At 51.5% G+C, this 20,908-nt stretch overlaps 1 protein-coding gene across 1 annotated transcript in view; it reads right to left on the bottom strand.

Moving 5' to 3' along the window:
• Positions 1-20,861, bottom strand: part of CRMP1 (collapsin response mediator protein 1) — a 69,046-nt gene extending 48,185 nt beyond the window's left edge. Inside the window, exon 1 of the mRNA XM_021677665.2 lies at positions 20,474-20,861. Within this exon, the coding sequence (XP_021533340.2) occupies positions 20,474-20,854 (381 nt within the window). The 5' untranslated portion in view covers positions 20,855-20,861. The remainder of the gene's footprint in view (positions 1-20,473) is intronic.
• Positions 20,862-20,908: the final 47 nt, after the last annotated feature.

Here is a 20,908-nt window from a genome sequence, read left to right on the forward strand (position 1 = left end):
GATGGATGGATGGATAGATGGACAGATGGATGGATGGATGGATGGATAGATGGTTGGATGGATGGATAGATGGATGGATGGATGGACGGATGGACAGATGGATGCATAGATGAAAGGGTGGATGGATGGATGGATGGATGGACAGATGGATGGAGGGATGGACAGATGGATGGGTCCCTGAAGTGATTCTTGAAGGCTGAATAGTTTAAGATGGAGAGCAAAGGTATCACAACCATGAGACAAGAAACTATGAGCCATAAGACAAGGAAGAGAAGTATGAACTAGCATATCCTGCTCCCCAGCAGGAGGGTCTCTGGCTTCAAGCTCACCAGTCCCTACACGTTGTCTCTTAGCCCTAAGATAGAAGCCAGCCACAATTTGCACATTCCCAGGGAGGATACTCCAGGACCAAGGGAAAGAGGAGATGCGGGCTCTACATATCCAGAAGCAGAGACAAGCTGGTATGCAGGTTTTCCCGGGCACTAGAAAGAAGGGAAATGTGAGTCATCAGCAGCAGCTGGTGCACGGCTTCCAGAACCTGGCACCCCGAGGGCAGCCGTCTGCCCTGTCACATTTAATAGAGGGCTATACAGGCTCAGCCTGAAAGGTGGTATTTAAAGCACTGTGCACCAAAAGATCAGCCCCACCCTGCTCTTCCTAGAATCAGATGGGTGCAGCTTGTGTTCAAATCCACCTCCTCCCCAACTACTGACAGACCATGTGTGTAGCTATTGCAAGGGGTCCCTTCCGGTGTTCTCAGGGGCAAGTGTCTTTTTAAACCAGCATGTCCACAATGAGGCAAGAGTTGATGTGACTTCCTCCTTTTCTTCCTTAACACTAGCAGTGCCTTTGCCTTTTAATTGGCATTTTCAGAATCATGTTCTTTGGAACTCTAGCACAGAGGGGTTTAAGTGGATGCTATTCCCAAAGGGGATTCCCAGGTGTAGTGAATTTAGAAAATTCTGGATTTAGCAGAAACAAAGATTATCTCTATAAAACAGGAATACCCAGATCCTTTATTTTGTTTATGTGTAATGTGAAAATGCAAGAGGAGAGCTGAATTTACATCTTTTCCAAACATAGATCCCTTTGTGGTATGGAAAATTTGACAAAGATACTTTCCCCAGACAATACCTTAAGAATTGTGCTTTATGAGAGTTAGGCCTTCCAAGCCTGTTGGCACTGAGTGGTTCTTATGGAATGTTAGGTCTGATCTGACCTCAGATGGAAACGGGGCTTCAAGATGGGGTGGCCTCCCACGTTCACACAACTAATAGGGGTCTAGGGTAGACCCAACGTTCCCTAACTTCCTGCCTAGCACTGGTTCCATCAAACACCCTTCTGTCATATCTTAAAACATTTTCACACTCTAGAATCCATGACACCCATAATCAAACGCAATTTAGAAAGGACCAGAGGTCTGTGACCCAAGGACCCAGCATTCTAGGGCTCCCTTTCTTCACACAGGAAATCTGAGTGTAAGATCTCACACCAAGAAGAGTGAATTTGATGGTACATAATTTTTAAGAATTTAACAAAGTAAAATCACACATTTAAAAGAAAATTAATGATACCCTGCCTCTCACAAATAGCATATATGAAAAATGACAAGCTCTGTATAACAACCAGTGTTTAAATACTTGGAAGAAAATGAAATATTTAATCAAAAATTCAACAAAAGTCTAACAGCAGGGTATGCCAGAGACTGCCATTCATTCCACGGTGACAGCAGTGACCTAAAGTGAATTATGCTCAGCATGGCTCATGTCCTTGGATCAGTGTCATAGAGGAACAGAATGTCCAGAGTCAGATACAAGTTCCAATCTCTGCCCACTTGTTATCCATGTGAATTAACACCTTCTAGACTTAGTTTCCCCATCTGCAAATGGGCACTGTCCCTGCCTCATAAGACTGTTGGTGAAGTCCATGAGGTAGATACACAAAGCACTTAGCACAGGCCTGGCCCATGTAAATACTCAGTAGAATTAAGCATTGTTCATTCTTTGCCATCTTCTATAGCAGGAACTACATTCAATAACTATTTAAGGAAGCAGTGTGTGCAGCTAAAATAAATAGTGCTTGCCTTTAAGGAGTTCTCAGGCCAGTGGGGATACTGGGAAAGGCTGGGGTAGAGAGGAGAGCAGACATGGGGAGGAGCACAGAGCCCCACCACCCCTTCCAGCTCTTCGGGGGGGAGGGGATGCTTATCTGAGATGGAAGAATGAGTAGGAATTAGCCACATGGCAAAGGAGAAAAGAGACTGCAGGAAGGGGTATGACGTGGGGACAGGCACAGAGGAAGAAGGAGCCTGGTGTGCTTGGGAATCTGTATGTGATTTTATCTGGCTGAAGTATGACCTTTGAGTGGGGATCTGGAGAGGTCTGCAGGTGCCAGCCCATGGGGACTCTAACACCATGTGTAGAAGGGAGTCCAGGCTGGTCACATGATAATGAAAGGGCTTTCATCAAGTAAGAACTCAAACATACAAAAGCTTCTGAGCCAAGACATCACAGAAATACTGGGCAGATGTATAAGGGAAACCGATAATCTTTATATTTTCCTCAAAGTTGGGATTTCTCAATAAGATCAAGCACTGGACAATTTTGCAAAATATATCGAGGGCCTTAAAACTGTTCATGAACTTTGATCTAAAAATTTAGCATGGGATGCCATGCTCCTGGGAATCTGTCCTCAGGAAAATATCCCCAAACAGGGCCAAAGAATTATGCACAAAGGTGTGATCCAGAATTAATTACAATCCTATAACCATACCACTAATGGGTATCATTCATCTACTAAAATATTTCCCAGGAATTTTTAAGGACAGACAAAAGTGCTAGACAATAAAATGTTAGGTGAAAAAGCAGAATACCAAACTCTCTATATGGTAGTAATTCGGGGGGGGGGGGGAGTAGATCTTTCTGGTAGTAACTGACTCCCCCCAGCAGAGACTGTGGTGTGCGCCCAGGTCCCACTGCCCCTTGCACACCCCTCTGCCACAACTCTGAGCCCACGTCAAGGTCCACTGTTCACGTGCCCATCTCCTACAGGACCGGACATTCCTTCATGGCTAGCAGTGCCTGGGGTGATTCATCTCTAGATTCCCAGGGACCAGCCAGGGGTGTTTAGCAAATGTTTGCTGAGCAGCAGGAGAGGTGGTGACAGACAGGAGGAAAGGAGAAAGGGAGGAAGAAGAAGAGAAGGTTTGAAAAGAGGGAGGGAGGGAGAAGGAGAGGAGTGGGAGATGGAGAGGGAGGGAAATGAACAAGAGGGAAGAAAGGGAGAGAGGAAGCGAGGGTGGGGCAAGAAACAGAGAACAGGAGAAAAGAGCAGATGAAAACATCAGAAATCTCTTTTTCTGCCTTTAAAATTCCCTGAAAGCCTAAGCCTGCTGCCTGGGAAGAGAAGATGGTTTAATGCAAAGCCTGCACAACACGGATGATGCTGAAGGAGCCCCTCAGGAGGGGCCCACCTAAACCTTGGTTCTGGGCAGTAATCACATCTCTGCCAAAGGTCCTGTGAGTCAGAGGAGAAGCCCAGGGAAGGGAAGGGCTTGTCTGAAAACCCGCTATCATCTCCCACCCAGCCCCAGCTGGGAGAGAGCTGATGTTGGCAGGATGCCTTCATTCTCTTCACAAACACTAAGTACTATGTAGAGTGGTGCTTACAAAAATTAGCCCTTAAAGCTTCAGACATCCTTACCCATACAGCAGCAAAGTAAACAGTCAGCCTCAGCTAGGAGGGGAGGTCTGGGTCACAGTGAAATTTCTGCATCATTGTCTATCCCTGAGCAAAGCATTAAGCCTCTCTGCATTCTGTTCTCCCACATCCTTGGTAGGAATAAAATCTGTCATCTCCACCGCAAAGTCAGAGGGATGGAAAATCCATTAAGGTCTAGGGAGCCCTGGAAGAAAAGAGAGGTGCTGTGCTAATCAAATAAACACTTACCCCAAAATCACTAGTTTAGCAACCTTGGGTATCTGGAAAATAGCAGAAAACCAAAGCTGTTATTACAGAGACAGGGAAAGACAGTGACTATGTCATCAAGGAGGGGACATTTAAACTGGGTTCTAAAATATGAGAAGTTCAAAGACACCAAAGAAGGGGGAGAAGTGGAGCCTTCCAACAAAATAAATAGTATATACATAGACACAGTGTTCTCAAAGTTCCAACGCAGTAAATAAGGAATGGAAAGTGGAAGCTGTATGCTGTCCGTGGTCCTGAAACCTCATTGAGCATTAGGACAGCAAGGTTTCTCCAAACCCTAGGATGCTGAAGTTGCCTCTCCCTCGTCCAACCTTGTAGTTCTTCACTGTTCTTTCCTGGCTGTTATTTTGTAATCTTTATATTCCCAGAGAACAAAAACAACCATTACCTATGTTTCACAATGTATGTAACTGGTTACATTAGCACTAGGGCTTAGTACCACCCTTTCAATACTTTTAATTTCCCACCCCAAGAAGTTGGGGAGAGGGCATGCGGCCCCATGTCCCCTCTCCTACAATCCTTCACTAATACACAATGCTTCACTAATACTCTAAATCAGAGTAATGAAATAACCAGTCACTCCTTGGGAAAATAAAGAATCCCTTCCTCCAAAGAGCTGGCATGGAAATGAGTCTCAAAAAGATCCGGGAAGCCCTGTTTTGACAGAAATGTGTTTGACCATGTATTGAACTTCATTCTCTTAAGACAAAAGAAATGTTAAGGTGAGTTTTAAAAGTAACCAATCCTTCAGACTCTATGGGCCACTAATGTTGAGGCTTATGTTTACAACCCAAACATTCAACAGGACAGTAGGCGCACCTCATTCATGCATCTACAACTTATAACATGGCACTTGAGCCTAGATGATCCCCAAAATCCATTGGGATTACCTGCTAAAAATTCCAATCCAGGTGCTTCTGTCAAGATTTTCACCTACCAGATGTAGTTTACCGGCCAAGAATTTATGTCACTAAAAAACACCTCCAGATGATCTTGATACGGATCCTCTGGTGGGTTGTGCTATTTGTTTTGCAATTCATTCTGCTCCCCTACCCTCGCAGTGCTCCAATGTAGGTGCAGTGCTCTTCTGCTCCACCAGCTGTGGGTACAGTCATGTGACCTCCTTTGACCAACAGAATGAGAGTGGATGTGAGTGCGCCAGTCTGAGCACAAACTTTAAGAGGCAGGTGGGATTCGGCTCGATCTTGACAGTCCACCCTACGCCGTGAAAACAACATGACCCAAAGAGGGAGCCTCCTTCATTCTGAGTCCCAGAAGGAGGGGATATGAGGAGAATGTATGACACAAACAGAAGCCTAAAGATAAATCTAGCTGAGCCCTGCAACGCCTCTGCCACCCACAGACCTATAAGCAGTAAATATCTGGGGTTGTAAGTCAGAATTACAAGGTTGTTTGTGATGGGGCATTATTGTATCAAAGTGAACTGATACACCACCAAGACTGTGCTGAGAGCCATCTGAGGGACTTTCTAGCTCAAATATTTCATAATTCCATGACTCAGTTCCTACCTTTACTAACCAGAGCCCCCGTCCTTGCAGCTCTCCCATTCGGCCTTCCTGCAGCAGCAAGGGCTGCCATACGGTGCATCTGCACATCCTACTTATTCCCAGAAAACCAGCCCATTTGCCTTTGATTTATCTCAGGGGACAGCCTGTCAGCCAGCAGCCCTTTGCCACCTGTCCAGGAAGGCAGCCCTGGAAGTGGCAACAGGCCTGAGACCAAATCTAATTAACACACATTTGTTTTCCGCTTGCATGGGGAGAGAGCACAATGGCATTTTCTTCCTTCATGAAGCAGAAATAGCGGTGGTCCCCATGGATTGCAGGCCTTCTCTGGAAACTCAGGCCCATTTCCATGACAACTGCAGTTTTAACAGCGAGATCTCAGGTCCCATGAGACCAGCAGACAGTCAGGAAATACTCCCTCATGGTGGGAATATCTGGTTTTAAAATAACCCACCTGTAAGATGACCCCAGGAGCGGGCAGGGCCTCTGGAGGAGGGCGCTAGCTACATCTGTGTCTATGTTGAGACCCATTTCTGTGTTGCCTTATCTCTGCTTTTGACCTCATACAAAGCAATGTAGACAGAAATCCTTTACCTTTAAGGAAATCACATTCTTGAGCACATACTAAGCATCAGTTCTGCATTACATGGGTTTTCATTTTTAATTAAGTTACCTAAAGAAGTGGGTATGATAGGGGTGCCTGAGTGGCTCAGTCAGTTGTCGGACTCTTGATTTCGGCTCAGGTCATGATCTCAGGGTCGTGAGATGGAACCCCAGGACAGGATCCATGCTGGGCGTGGAGCCTGCTTAAGATTCTGTCTCTCCCTCTGCCACTCCCCTTGCTCACACTCTCCCTCAAAAAAAGAAAAAAAAGTAAATAAATAAAATAAAAATAAACAAGAGGTGGGTATGATGACTACAAGTGAGGAAGCTCAGAGAAGTGAAGTAATTTCTCACTCAAGGTCACACAGCCAGGAGTGGGTGCTGTCAGATTTGAACCTAGTTCCACCTGATATCTACAAAAGGACAGCCCCATTGCCCCCGGGGTGGTTATCCTGCGTTCTCCTCACGATACGTGGCTAACATGTCTGAGCCTCAGTTTCGTCCTCTGCAAAATGGGGACAAGCAAGAACCGACCATATATACCCATTCAACTATTTACCAAGCACAATCCCGATGCCATGCATTCCCCTGCCCTCCTGATAGGGTTGCTGCCATTGTGGCCAGAAGGGAGTAAGGCAGATTAAAGGGCTCCGAAAGTTGCTAAGAGCTCCCTGGTGGGGAGATATTAAATGCAGAGACCTATTCCCCCAATAAACACTGGCAATGCCTCCTGTGAGCCAGATGCTTCCACACCCAGTATCTCTTTGACAAAGAGGCGGAGTGGCCTGCTGGTTAAGTCTGTGGGTGCCAAGCAGACTTCCTGAGCTCTGATCGGGCCGCACCCTTACTAAGGCTGTGCCCCAGGCAAGTCCTCCTCTGCCTGTGTCAGTTTCCCACCTGTAATGCAGAGAACTCTTTTGAAAGACAAATGAATTAAACACATGGACAAGCGCTTAGATCTGTGCCTGTTTTTTGTTGTTGTTGTTGTTGTTGTTGTTGTTTTAACCTTTGCAACAGGGGGAGTTAGATCTCATTGAGATGCTCTGGTTCCATCTTCGACTTCTCTCTAAACTCTCACTTCAGACCCAAGTCTTTCCTCCATCTTCTGGCATCTGGTCCAGAAAGTCCTCGCATGCACCTGCTGATTCCCACCTCCCACTGCACCTGTCCCAGGTCAGCCTTCACCACCTGTCTCCCTGCTGCCTGTCTTGTCCCCTCCACATGACAGCCAGTGACCTTTCTGAAACACAAATGCAACCATGTCACCTCTCCTTTAAACCCTTCATCAGCTAGCTTGCCCTCATGCACAGGACAAAGTACGCCCTCCTGGGTAATTTCTGGCCTGACCCCACCCCTCCCCCAGCCTTGTGTCCCCACATTCCGCCGCTCCCCACACACTGGCTCCTAAACTGCAACTTCACACCCCCGTGCTTTCTATGGCCTTCCTGCCAAACCTGCTCTACCCACTGATTTCCAACTCACCCTGTGAGCCACCGTGTCCTGACCCCAGGAACATGTGGTCATCCCTTGCACTTCCCACAGCTCGAGGCACAAACCTCATGGTTAGCATTGCCTCAAGATGCTTCATCTTCCAGCTCATCTTTGTCTGTCTGTTTCTCCCACGAGGCTGGGAGATCCTTCACGCCAGAGACTACAGCTTATTCCCAAGCAGCTGGGAATTAGCTGCATGACCTGGGACAAGATACTTAACCTCTGCGTGCTTCAGTCTCCTCATCTGTAAATGGAACTAATCAAAGTTTAACTAATCAACTCACAGGATTCCTAAAAATAATATGTAAAAGCACTGTACCCTGCATACGCTGAGTACTGGTCTATGTAGTCCAATATTTTATGCCAAATGTCCTATGTCCACGCACTGAGGAAGCAGGAAAAAGTTTCCATTGCTCTTATCACCTTCTCAAAGGTGTCTGTGACCTAGAAAATTTTTAAGCCAGTTTGAAAAGTGCCCAATGATTAAAGTTTTATTTTGAATCTATTTTGTTCTGCATGCCCAGAAATAAAGGATAGCAAAAGAGAAAAGAAGAAAATGAAGGAAAAAAAGGAATGAAAAATTCTAACATTGTACCTGAAAAGTGTGCTCCATGAGGAAGAGAGCACTGGGGCCATTTTGGAAAAGAGAGCGTCCTGGGTAAGGAGAAATGTCTGAGAAATGCCTTCCAGAGCCTCCAGGAATGCCAGTGTGGAAGAAAAGGAGACCTGTGAAAACTCTGGGGGCGAAAGTAGGGCAAGAGGCAGACCCTCAGTCCACACACACATGAGCTTTCCAACAGAGCTGCCCAAGAGTAAAGCAGGCTGCTGAGTAAAGTGGTGATCTCCCTGTCACTAGAGGTATGCAAAGGGAGGGTATTTGGAATTCCTGCACTAGAGGAGAGACAGGGAGAAGCAACAGACACCACTTCCTGCCTTCGTAACTACACAAACACTGAAAATTTCATATAACTTAAAAGGTTCCTTTTAACTTTAAGGTTGTATAAATCAAATATTTGCTGAGATATTATTAGGACTTCAGCCCTAAGGGTCTATGAGTATGGGACAAAATACAGGGTAGCATAATCTGGGGACAGGTATAAAATCCAAAACAGCCCGTTTGCTCTATGCAATTCTGCATCAGACCCATTGAGCCATTGAGGTCATTCATTATTCAATCAAGGCCTAGGGGATATGTGTGCTATGATGCTCCAGCTTATACAGAAGACCCTTATTGTAACATCTTGCTTTTCAGTGGGAAATGCAATGAAGCCCATTAATAGATCAGCTCTGTCCTCTCCCTACTGCCAAAGTACCTCTTGGGAGGCCCTTCTTTGAGCTCCAAAAACCCTTCAAGCCACCCTCATCTTCTTCTGGATGGTAACCACCTAAATACTAAATCCACCGATAGGATATTTGTTAAGGAAAGTCAAGTGCAGAAGTGGCTGAAACCTCACTCAGCAAAGCAACACCATTTGCAACCGGGTTTCATTCATCTGCCCACGCAGTATGAAGTCTCTCTGTGAGTCAGCAGCCTGCAAGAGCACACCTGAGAGATGCCAAAGAGAATGAGAGGCTGTCTCAGCCCTCCAGTGTTCAATCGAGTGGACAAACCAAAGTTACTAACGTGGGAGCGCTCACAGTTCCCAGCCCCCGGGGGAAGGATCCTCCACGGAGAATGGACACAGCTTATACAAGGGCAAAGGGCTGGAGAGGGTAAGCCTGGTCAGGGAGAATGTTCCAGGTGCCTGGGGCACAGGCCCAAGGAAGGAGTGCTTGCTTTTGTTTTCTAGACCAGCATCTCTATGAAAACACCCTAGATCCCACTCCTTCTCCCAAGCCACCAACCCCAATTCAGAGTGATCTTTTCTCAGAGCAAAGTTAGGATTTCATGTCTGCATCCCTCCAGGGCAACGAATCTCAATCTGTGTTCAGAACACATGTTCAAACAGTATAAAAAATGGCAGCGTTCTTAAAGTAACTAAAGACCTACACAACACCAAGTCCGTCAGCATTCATTAGCATGCCATCCCTACTACGGTGTGACTGCCTGTCTCAGGGCCTTGAATAGCTCACGTCCTTATGCTTCAGCACCAGGGCACTGTCCACGGCCTGGACTCTGTCCTTTTGTACGCTCAAGGGCAAAGTCCTCTTGAGGCTTTCTTTCCAGGGCAGGAGCTTCCTTTGATTCACAAAAAAAAATTGGACTCATTCAACAACACCTCCCTGCTCCACCTGATACATGTTACTAGAACAATTTGCAGACTTGGTTGCAAAAATATAAATTTTACATGCTGATCAAAATTTAGCAGCACATCTGCAAAGGATTTTTTTAATACACCATTCTGCTCACAGCACATGGGCTGAGAACCACTAGTTGCTAGAATAGCTCACATTTCCTATCTTCCACTAGTGCTTCTTGTAATGGGTTCCTAATCTCCATATCTGGCCCTTGGCTCTCACACCCCACCCCATACCAATCTGGATTTCCAATTGCCCACTGAGACCCCTCAGCTTAGTGCTCATTCCCAACTTAATTCAACCTAAGAACCAGTGCAGGCCTTTTCTTTCAAACTCACCCCTTACACTTCCGGACCATCTCATCATTAGCTCTAACAGGCGTTTATTAGCATCTCTTATGTGCCATAACTTTCCTTTTCTTTTTTTTTTTTTTTTCGTAACTTTCACACTTGATCCTCATATCTCCTTTTTTTTTTAAGATTTTTTAATTTATTTGACTGAGAGAGCACAAGCAGGGGGAACAGCAGAGGGAGAGGGAGAAGCAGGCTCCCCACCAAGCAGGGAGCCTGACTCAGGACTCGATCCCAGGACCCTGAGATCATGACCTGAGCGGAAGGCAGACGTTCAACCATCTGAGCCACCAAGGCACCCTAATCCTCATATCTCCTTAAGGAAGTTTATCATGGGGCTTCTCTCCATTGACTTAGGTCTCATCATGTGACTTGCTGTGACCACATGACTGTGAGCTGTAACTGAGCTCAAGTTCTTAAAGGCATGCCAGGTTGCTACCAGTCTCTTGTGCCTCCCTCCTTGGCTCCTCCAGCCTGAGTCTCAAAGTGAGGAGATACAAGGAACAGACCCGTTGTTCACCAGCATCCAGGGGCAAAGCTATAGCCAATCCAAGGCCCTCATATAGCATCAACAAGAATTAAATGTATGTTGTTGAAAGCCAGATATGGTGGCTGTTTGCTACAGAACACAGCTGACTAATACACCTTCCCACAATAAGAATAATAGCAACTAACCTACAGAGGATACACCATGAGCAGGTACTAGTCTAGGCATCTGACACACAGTAAGTCATCTTATTCTCAGGAAAAATCCTATGGAGTATTATTATCCCCATTTCACAAATGAGAAAACTGGTGCATAGACAGAATAAAACACTTGCCTGAACTACACAGCGAAGTCAGTGGAACAGTTAGACTCCAAACCCAAATTGTCTGGTTTCAGAATGCACACTCTTCCATGCTGCCTTTATCATACCAGCTTCCCAGTTCATGAACTGCCAGTGGCTTCCTGTTACCCACAGAATAAAGTCAGAGTGTCCTAAACTTGGAACTCTATAAAGAAAAGGAATCCCCGGGTGCCTGGGTGGCTCAGTCAGTTAAGCATCCAACTCTCAGTTTTGGCTCAGGTCATGATCTCACGATCATGGGATCGAGCCCTGCTTCGGGCTCCACATTCAGTCCAGTGGGCTTGTCCTCTTATCCCTGCTCCTCCCCCTGCCCTCTCTCTCTCTCTCTCAAATAAATATATAAAATCTTGAAAGAAAAAGAAAGAAAAGAAAAGGAATCTGAAGCCCAGGGAAAGGAAGTGACTTGCCTGAGATCAAATATCCCACCTGCATTTGAGCCAGACTTAGAACCTATATGCTATTTCCATCACGTTGGGTACATTCTACGTGACCTCCAAAGTGTTACAGAATCCCCCCATACCCACACCCCTTCACGCTTATTTCTCCTTCCTCATGCTGCCCCCCCCAATCCATCTGTGTCTAACGCCTCACTCTCTTCTGACCATATTCATTCTCCTGCCCAAGTCTTCCACAGGCTGGTCCACCTGCCCTGCAGGCTCGTCCCTCGTGTCCACCAATCAAATCCCTCACCATCTAGCTCATGCTGCCCCCCACGTCCCAGGAAGCCACCTCCTATAGCTTCCCCCAACACTGAGTCCTCCCCTCCCCAAGCCCCTCTAACACTTGTGCTCTGTCATCCTTAACTGCTTGTGTGTGCATGTTGTCACTTAGGTGGTAAGCTTGTTAGGGTCATGGATCATGAAAAGTTATTTTTAGCTGCCCATCACACCTGCACAGTCCCAAGAACAGAACAGACACGCAGTGAACACTTGCCCGCTCACCTGCCCATTCTGAGTTTTCATTTCCTGCGAGAGAGCCTGAGTCTGGAGAAGGGAACAATCATCTGTCAGCCACCGAAATGTGCCAGGCACATTCACATATGTCCTATCAAGTGCGTTCCATGGATTCAGTCATGGCCAAGTTCATCATGAGAAACAGAGATGCAGGGCTAGGTTGGCTCAGCTAGGTTACAGAGGAAGTCCTAACGATATCATTGTTACCCTCTCTGAAACGCTTTTCAAGAATGTAATTTAAACAAAGTAATTTTTCCCCTAAGAATATGGCCTATTTTCCCCTCTCTGGTACTTGACGTTAACTGAGGGTGTCTGCTTCTCTGCCCTGGACGACAGAAGCTCCGAATCGGGTATCAGATAGATGTCCAGGTGCACACCTCCAGTGGCCTGAAACACTGGCAGTTCTGTTCCCAGCTCTTCCTCTATCTTTGGCCCTGGTATTCCAAGATCTCACTATATGCATGACAAATCCCTGGGGGCATCTCAAATCCTTTGTGTTAAAAAAAAGGGGGGGGCAAATAAACTGAGTACCTGAACTGAATGGCATCCTCAAGAAGTATAACAGGCCTCACGTGTTTTGCATATTTGCACATTAGAGTAACTAACTAGAGTCTGATGTGAGTTTCACTTACTGATCTCTTTCTTCCCTGCCCATCTTCGCCATTTGACAGAACTCATGCACCCACACAGACACACACAGATTTCAATCAGATAGTGATTTTCATAGCAGGCAGACTAGCCCTTCTAGCCCCCTCTGCTTGCATCTGGCTCTTTCTTCCTCCACAGGCCACTGCAAGAATTTTTACGTGCCACCAAGTCTCTGTGAACCTGCGCTTACTCTTTGGGACGCAGGGATATCGCTGGCCTGCCTTCCTGATAGGACTGCTGTGAAAACCCAGTAAGAAATCACGGAGGTCATGCTGAATGCTCTAACAGCCTGCAAACCCACAAATGATCAGTCCTCGGGAAGTCCTCCTTTTAATAATAATAATTCTTCACCATTGCGGTGGACACTCTGGTCTCCTCCCATGACCGAGCCCCCTTCGCTGGCTCTGCTGGGAGCCTAGAGCTTCTGCAGGGCCAGGAAGCCATGTGCCTTTGTTTGCTCAGAGCCACGCCCAGGATGTTCTAACACTTAACCACAGCAGTGGGCTCCAGAAACAGCCTCAGCTAAGTTAATCCCTGGCTGTGCCATTAATTTTTTAAAAAGCCACACAAGAAAGAGAGCTTTGTAAATATTTTTAAACAATCCTTAGGGGCTGAAGCTAAGTGTTTCTGCAGTTTCCCTCCTCTCTGTCGCGTACTCTATGATCTCAGGAAAAGGCTGAGGTGGGAAATAAAAGGAAAGATGCCCGATCACAATCAACATGGGTAGAACATTTTCTTAACTCGGCCATGCCCCAACTGGGATGTCCCTCCTTCTCCTCTGCTCAAGTACCCTCTCCCCTATCTCTGGATGCTCTGGCTAAAGTGGGACCTTATCCTGATTGCTCAGATGACAACGCTGAGGCTCACAGTGGGCACAGAGTGACCCAACATGGAGCAGGTAGGATCTTGGGGATGAGCTGAGAGTTGTATCTTCGTCCTTTTCAACCGCCAGGTCCCTCCACGGGCCACACACACCATGGCTACCAAAAACATCCAGGATTTGCTCTCCCTGTACAGAGCAGCTACACTTGAAAGCAGAGGTTCACACAACGCTGACTTTCCTTCATTTTCTCCCGCATGCCACACTCATTTGCCTCTGGGCCTTCCTCCACTCACCTAGGAACCCCCCCTCCTCCCTGCCCTCCTCCCAGGACTAGGGTGGGTGTCCCTGCTATGGTTTCCACCAGCCTCCTGTGTGTCCCTTTAGGACACCCCCCACTCTTGGATGCAATTTCAGGCAGAAATGTTGGTCTTTGCCAAACTCTGGGAAGGCACGTGCAAACCCATCTCAAGCCTGCTGTCCCTAGCACCCAGCACAGTGCTCATTATTAACTTACCTGCTGCGCAAACTAAGGGTGCCGCATTTGGAAAACCACACTTCTAATGGCATTCTGGTTCCTGTCACAACGTGTACATTATCAGCAAAAGATCCTCAGGAAGCTGAGGGTCCTACAAAGGGGCTCCATCCAAGTCCATCCTCTCTGGTTTGCTATTTGTTTAAACCACAAGTCTTTCTGGGTGAAGTGGGCTTATGTGGACCAAATGAAACACAAATAAATGCTCATCAAGAGCCTCCTTCCCAGGAACTAAGTATACTTTTCAGCGTCTCCTCCCCACGAACCCATGCTATCGAAGCTGCTAGAACCACACCATTTGGTTCTCTTTGACACACAGGTTGACTACTGGCTTCGGACAAAGACGAAAGCAGCATCAGCCAGCAGTTCTACTGCCCTTATTACGCGTCTAACACATACTAAGTGCTTTGCCAGAGTCCTCTTGGATGCACACTGATCCTGGGAAGCGGCCAGTGTGGGCCCATGTGGGATATCAAAGCGCAGACGCTGAGAGGTGGCAGAGCGAGGCTGAGCTCCCAGATCTGTCTGGTACAAAAGCCTGGGCAGCCATCCCCACTCCCTGAGGGTCACAGACGGGGGCAGGGCAGCTGTTCAAGCCTGGGGTACTGTTCTTACGCACCTGCCTCAAAGACCATCGGGCAAAACTGCCTTCCTGGAAACCAGGGTCCTGAGAGGGGGACAGACCTGCCATGGGCCACAGCCACAGTGGGACCCAAGGCTCCAGACTCAGCAGTCACTGCATCACCCCCACTCCCATCACTTGCCCTGGTTCCCCTGAGGGTTCAGGGTTAGAGAGTCCCAAGGCAGGGACTTAATCAAACAACCACCTCCCCTTTCCTCCCCGCACTGCCTTGCCTGAGGCAACCACACCCCTACCACACCTCTTCTGTTGATTATAGGACTGGCCAGTCACACCTTCCTATCTCAGAAGGCAGGAATTATGGATGGGAGAGAGATGGTCTCTACCCTCAGGGATCACACCTCTAGGCAGGAAGGCACCAAAGGTCTGCTGGAGAGACTTGAAGCTGGGCCCAGGAGGAGTTTTCCAAGGGAAGACTCAGCCCACAGTTGGAGAGGAGGCGCAGGGGTGGGGGGCTGGGGGGGGCTCTGTCCCAACCTGCCTCTCACTTGTGCCCCAGCCAGTGCTCCAGCCTCTGGGAGGTTTAGGATTTATTGAGAAGACTCAAAATAGTATCTGCCCTAAACTGGGCAGGCTAATGGGAAATGTCAGCTCCCTCCTCCCCAAGGCTGCCCTCCTCCTGCAGGTGCCCTGGGGCTCCCTGAGCCAGGATTCTGGATAAATGAGTATGCTGGGTTTCCTGTCCTCAAACCTCAGGTACCATGCTGGAAGATTCTATCACACCCAGAACGCCACCTCCCAGCACCTGGCTACTCCAGCACCCGCCACCAAAGGCCCACAGGCTTCCTCAGCGCCTGTGAGCCACATCCTTCAGGACTGGTTTGGCTGGACTCCGGTACCAGGGAGGGAATGGGGTGGAGGCCAGGTCTCCCCAGAGCTGCGCCCTCAGCCCTCAGCTCCCCACCCAAGACAAAGCAGGGATCCTTTGTTTCCGGCCACACCCAGGGACGGCGGACGGCTCAGCGCCCACCACCCTTCTACCCCCCAGCGTAACCCTTCCGGGGCCACAGTTGCCAGTGCCGCCCCATTAGGTTTATTTTTATCTGCGGTGAGGAATGGGAGGGGCACTCCATCATGGCGCTGCCTCTAGGTCCAGGCTTCCACTCCATCAGTAGGGGCGGGGAGTGGGAGGCGGAGGACGCTATTTTTCCTTCCTCCGGCTGGGAAGGAACTCGGCGGCGAGGTCCAAGAGCCCGACGGTGCGGAGGCCAGGCGCAGGACGCTCGGCACTCCCCGCCCCATCCCCGCTCCAGGGCCGGAGGGAGGGGTTCGGCCCCCCGCGCCCCTCCCTCTTTTGTTCAGCTCCGCATCCTCCCTGTCCACGCCATCCTCCGGCACTTCCCGTGGGGTGGGGGGTGGGGGGCGGCAAGCCCGCGGGGAGAGGGACCCGAGGCTCCAGCCCCGCCTAGCCATGCGGGGCTCCCCACCACCACCACCACCATTGTCCCCAGAGGCTGGGGGGAGGGGGCTGCAGTGCTGAGATCAGCCCCGCCCCACCCGCCGCCGCGCAGGAGCCTCGGGGGCCGCCCCTGCCGCCCCCCCGCGGATCCCGACCCTGCCGGCGACCACCCCCACCCCACAAAGAACGGCGGGGCGGGGGCGGGGGTCCGGCTTACCGTGATGTGCGGAATGCTCTTCTTGCCCTGGTACGACATGGCCCCGCTGGCGCCCTCGGCCCGGCCGGCGGACCTGTGGGGGCTGTCTTTCGCTCGGCCCGGCTCTCAACCGGTCCCGCTCCCCGCGGGCGCGGTGACAAAGGCCCGGGAGGGCAGAAGAGAGGGACGGAAGCTCGGCGCCCGCGGCTGCCCACGCGCGCGCTGCCCCGGCTGCTCGGCCCGCCCGCCGCCGCCGCTCCGGCTGCCAGCACCGCCCGGCTCGGTGAGGAGGGCGGGAGGAGGAGGGAGAGGCGAGGGCGGGAGGAGGGGGCTACAGACAGACAGCTCCTCCCGGCGGCGCGGAGCCGAGCCCGATTCGCCCCTGTCGGCTCGAACCAGGAAGCTCTTCCCTTCCGATCCCCCCCCACTCCGCCCCCCGCCCCCCGAACCGCCCAGCCCTGCCGACCCCCGCCCCGCGCACACGCCCTCGGCTGCGCCCCGGCCTCGCTCTCCCGATTGGGAGGGTCTGGTTTTCAGGGTGCTTTTAAATGCCAGAGACGGCCTTGGGCTGCGCGGGCAAGGCCCCGCGGCGGCGCCACAGGTGTGCGGCCCCGCATCTGCGGGCTCCCCGCAACAGCTGCGCTGGGGAGGGAGCGTGGGGCGGGCGCCGAAGACCCGCCGGAGCTGCTTGAGCGTTCGGCGGCCCTCCGGACCCGGCCCAACGACTGCCCCAGCCCTCTCCTGCCTCTCTTGCTGCATGCAGCCTCCGTTCGTCTGTTTGTCCATCCGCTCTGCACACTCCCTGAATAGATCAAGCGCTTCTCCATCTCCAGGGACTCCAAGCCTTTATTCAAGCTGTACCCTCTTCCTTAATATCTAACCCCAGACAAAAGGTTACCCATCTCCCAGACTCATCGTCAAGGGCCTCTCCATAAAGCCGTTCCTGCCACGCTCCCAACTCCCATCATTGAATCAGCCTCCCGGAGGGCTCAGCAAGAGCCTTACTGCCAGGCCAAGGGAGTGCAGCAGGGATGAGAGAGACAAGGCCCTAACCTAATTAGTGGCTGACTTGCTCTACCTCCCGCAGCAGCTTCTCATCACACAGCAGCCTGGCCCTGGAGCCGCCAGGTCACCCCCACAGTCTTGCTTACCAGTGATTGTTTGGAGGGCCAGACCACTGGTGCTAAGGTCCCCATAGACCCCAGGAGAGGCACCATAGCCTCAGCACCCCTGACCCAGATGCTGCTCTGGGGAGAGGTGGGCAGGAAGCCAGGGCATAGCTTGATAAACCTCTTGACAGGAAAGGAGAAAAGAGGGAAGGGGGAAAGGGGAGTCCTAGCAAGCCCCCACAACCCCAGACAGGTGCCCCAAATCTCCAGACAGAATAAAATGTTAACCTCTGCCATTCACTTTCTGCCTGCAAAATACAAACTAGCAGTATCTTTTAAAAGACCCATCTTCTTTACTTTCAAGTTGCCACCCAGAGGGAGGGTGTGCTAGGGCTGGTGAAGCACCCCACTACACAGGCTGAGGCCTGAAGCTCTTCCCTCCACAGCCACCTAGAGGCCAGTCACCCACACCAGGACAGGAGGCCAGAGATACCTTGGCCTTGGAACAGATGCGGGGTTGTAGATTCACAAAAGAGAAGCAACTTAGTATTCCAGGAACACTAGGCCATTATTTTCCCATTTGCAGGTGGAAAGTTGGGGCTTACAGAAACAAAATGGTATCTCAGGTGCAAAGTGCATTAGCTACAGCATAACAGTTTCTGGAAGCCAGGTTCCCGCACACCTTATCGAGAGCTCATTCTCCACTCATTCTTTCAGTCTGTCCTCTGGACTCTGAGCTGGGTCTTAAATCCTTGTTGATGACCAGAATTTGCAGGCCTCCGTTCCCATGTTGCCTACATTGCCTTCCTCAGCGTTGTTAAGTCCTAGGTTCCACGCACCAGGACGTCCCCAGGGGTCAGTCTGGACAGGGAAGCTCCAGAGCTGGGGACAAGACCACGTGTGTATCGGGGGGAGGGGCACCGGTTCGCGATTGGCCAAACAGATCGCTGCTCCCAAGCAGACTTCCCGGGTACAAAGCGCCGCAGTCGCTGGGCCTCGGGCCTCAGCAAACGCTGCGCCTGCGCCGCAGAAACTCCTCCCTCCCCAGGAGAGAGCTTTCTGGGCGGGGGGAGGACCTCGGGCCCCTGTACCCTCTGCAAAGCACTGGAGCCGCGAAGCCCGCCCCGGAACCCGAGTCCCGTGGCCGCTTGGTCCGCAAAAAGTAAAACGCTTCCCTTAGGGAGACCGTGAGCCCCTGGGCTCCGCAGTCCCAAACCTCGAGGACTTCTGGAGCCCTAGGCGCGCCGGAGGGCGCCGCCTTTTGTCCAGTCCCCGAGAAGCCATGGAGAAACGGAAGAGGGCCAGAGGGGGGAGAGAGAGGAGTGGAAGAGGTGAAGCGACCATCATCCCCAAATGCCTAGGCGCGGCTGCGGAGCCGGCCCAGGCAGAACCTGGGGGCGATGCTGGCGCTGGTGACACTGACCACGGACGCACTTGCAGACAGCTTCCGGACGTGCACAAAGCGCTCTCGCCTCCCTGATACTCCACCACGCCTTGTGGGTGGCTGGGAGAAAAACGCCATCCCCATTTCACAGGTGGAGAAGCTGAGGTTCAAGAGGACGAAGTGCCTTGGTTGGAAACCAGGGTTTCCCGGTACAGACCCTGACTTCAGGATCCGCAGCTCTGAAGCCTCCCGCTCGGGCTCAGAAGTCTGGATCCCAAACAAGGTCGGCCACCAGGGAAGGAGGTGGTGAGGGGAGAATAAGAAGGGGTAGAGGAAAGGAGATGACTCTCTCGATATCTCCCTCCCTTGCCCCCACCCCATCATTGTAGACCTCCCCTCTTCAGGGCGCCGAATTCAGGACCATGGAGAGTTCTCGAGCAAAGGGACAGGAAGCGGAGAGCGAGAGAATGGGAGCCGCAGGAGACCCGGTACTGCGTCCTTGCAGCCGCAGGCTGGCGCAGCCCCCACTCCTCCAGGAAGCCCTCCCAGATTTCTGTCTGAATCGAGCTCGGCTTCCTCCCGCTCACTTTATGCCTCTCACAGTATTTAAGGGGAGAAGGGCTAATAAAAAATGATAGTAAAATTCAACAACGAACATTTATTGAATGCTCACTGCTTACCAGCATTAGCTGATTTAATTCTCACAATGAATCTGTCACCTACCCTGGCCTGGGGTGGGGCCAGCGTGCTAAGCTGGGACCCCAGCGCCTACCGCGGGTCTGGGACCTGAGCAGTGCTCAGACTTCGAGTTCTGGGCTAAGCTGACAGCCCGCTGGCCCTCGGGTGTTCCAACTTCCGTTGCCCTGGCATCTGGTCCCGACCCTCACACATACATCCCAAAGCTGTGCTGCCTACCCATCCATCTTCCTCCAATTCCCTGGCAACCGCTAGCTTAAGGGAGAAGAGCCATAGGGCCCAGGGCCTGGCATTCCCTCTCCCTAATGCTCCTTCACTTTAGGAGGGTAAAAACCTCCAAGTCTAGGAAGCTAGAGACCGGGGTTCAAATCTCCAACTTGCTCTGTGAAGAGAGCACAGTGACATCGTGCTGTGGGACTCAGGAGCATCCCCTGAAGATGTCGGTGCTTGGGGGTAGCAGTTTCTAGTGCTAGCTGCCCGACTCATCTAAATCGTTAACCAAATCTTTCCCCCAAGCATAGAGGGAGCACACACGAAAGGTTCCTTTCAGCATTAACCTGTGTGACCACAGGCGTTTCACTGAACCTTTTCCAGAGTCTGGAACACAGTAGGTGCTTCATAATCACTCGTGAGTGAGTGAATAAATGAATGCGCGAATGCGGAAAAGAGCTCCCCTTCTTTTCCCATAAGGCAGGGAATGGGGATCCTTGGATTAACTTCACCCCAGAGGTCCCCTCGCGTTTTAAGGGTCCATGTGGCGGCTGTAGCCAACTTACTTTCCTTCTCAGAGCTTTGCTCTCCCTTCCTGCAGAAGAGGAGCGGGGGGCTGGATTTCGAAGGACCCTTTGGAGTCTCACGGGTTGGGCTGGCCAACCCCGACCAAATCGTACCACCTCTCCGACCCTCCAGTGTGACGGAGGGGGGGAGGGGGGCTTCCGTGGCCCTCTCAAGCCCCGTGGCAGCGGCCCAGGCACTCCGCTCAGGCGGCTCCACGCCCAGCTGCCCCGAGGGCCCCGCCCCCCGTCCGGTCCGCGCGCGTCCCGAGGGTACCTGGCCATTGTCCCGGCCGAGTGGCAGGTCACGGGGCGCAGGGCAACGGATGCGCAGCGCGGGTGGTCGCTCCTCGCGCTCGCCCGGCGAGCTGACCGCCGAGCCCGAGAGCTCACTCACGTCGCTGGCCGTGTCCTCGCTACCGCCGGGCCCCGGCAGGCCGACGGCGTCGGGCCGGCCAGCACTGCGAGGCGTGCGCGCCGAGCCGCGGCGGCCCACGCTGTACGCGTCGAAGTCGATGGTCTTGTTCTCGTAAGCGCCCTCCACCGCGGCGAACATGCCGCCGTACTTCTGGCGCGGCGTCTGCGCCGCGCTACCCGGCCGCGCCAGGTACACGGGCAGGTCGTCCTCCGTGTTCCACGCGCGCCGCCGGTCCGCCATGCCGGTCCAAGGCCGGCAGCCCACCCGCGCTCCCGCCCGCTCGCGGCCCTGGCC

Source organism: Neomonachus schauinslandi, chromosome 2 (assembly GCF_002201575.2).
Source record: "Neomonachus schauinslandi chromosome 2, ASM220157v2, whole genome shotgun sequence".
Taxonomy (NCBI): Eukaryota; Metazoa; Chordata; class Mammalia; order Carnivora; family Phocidae; genus Neomonachus; species Neomonachus schauinslandi.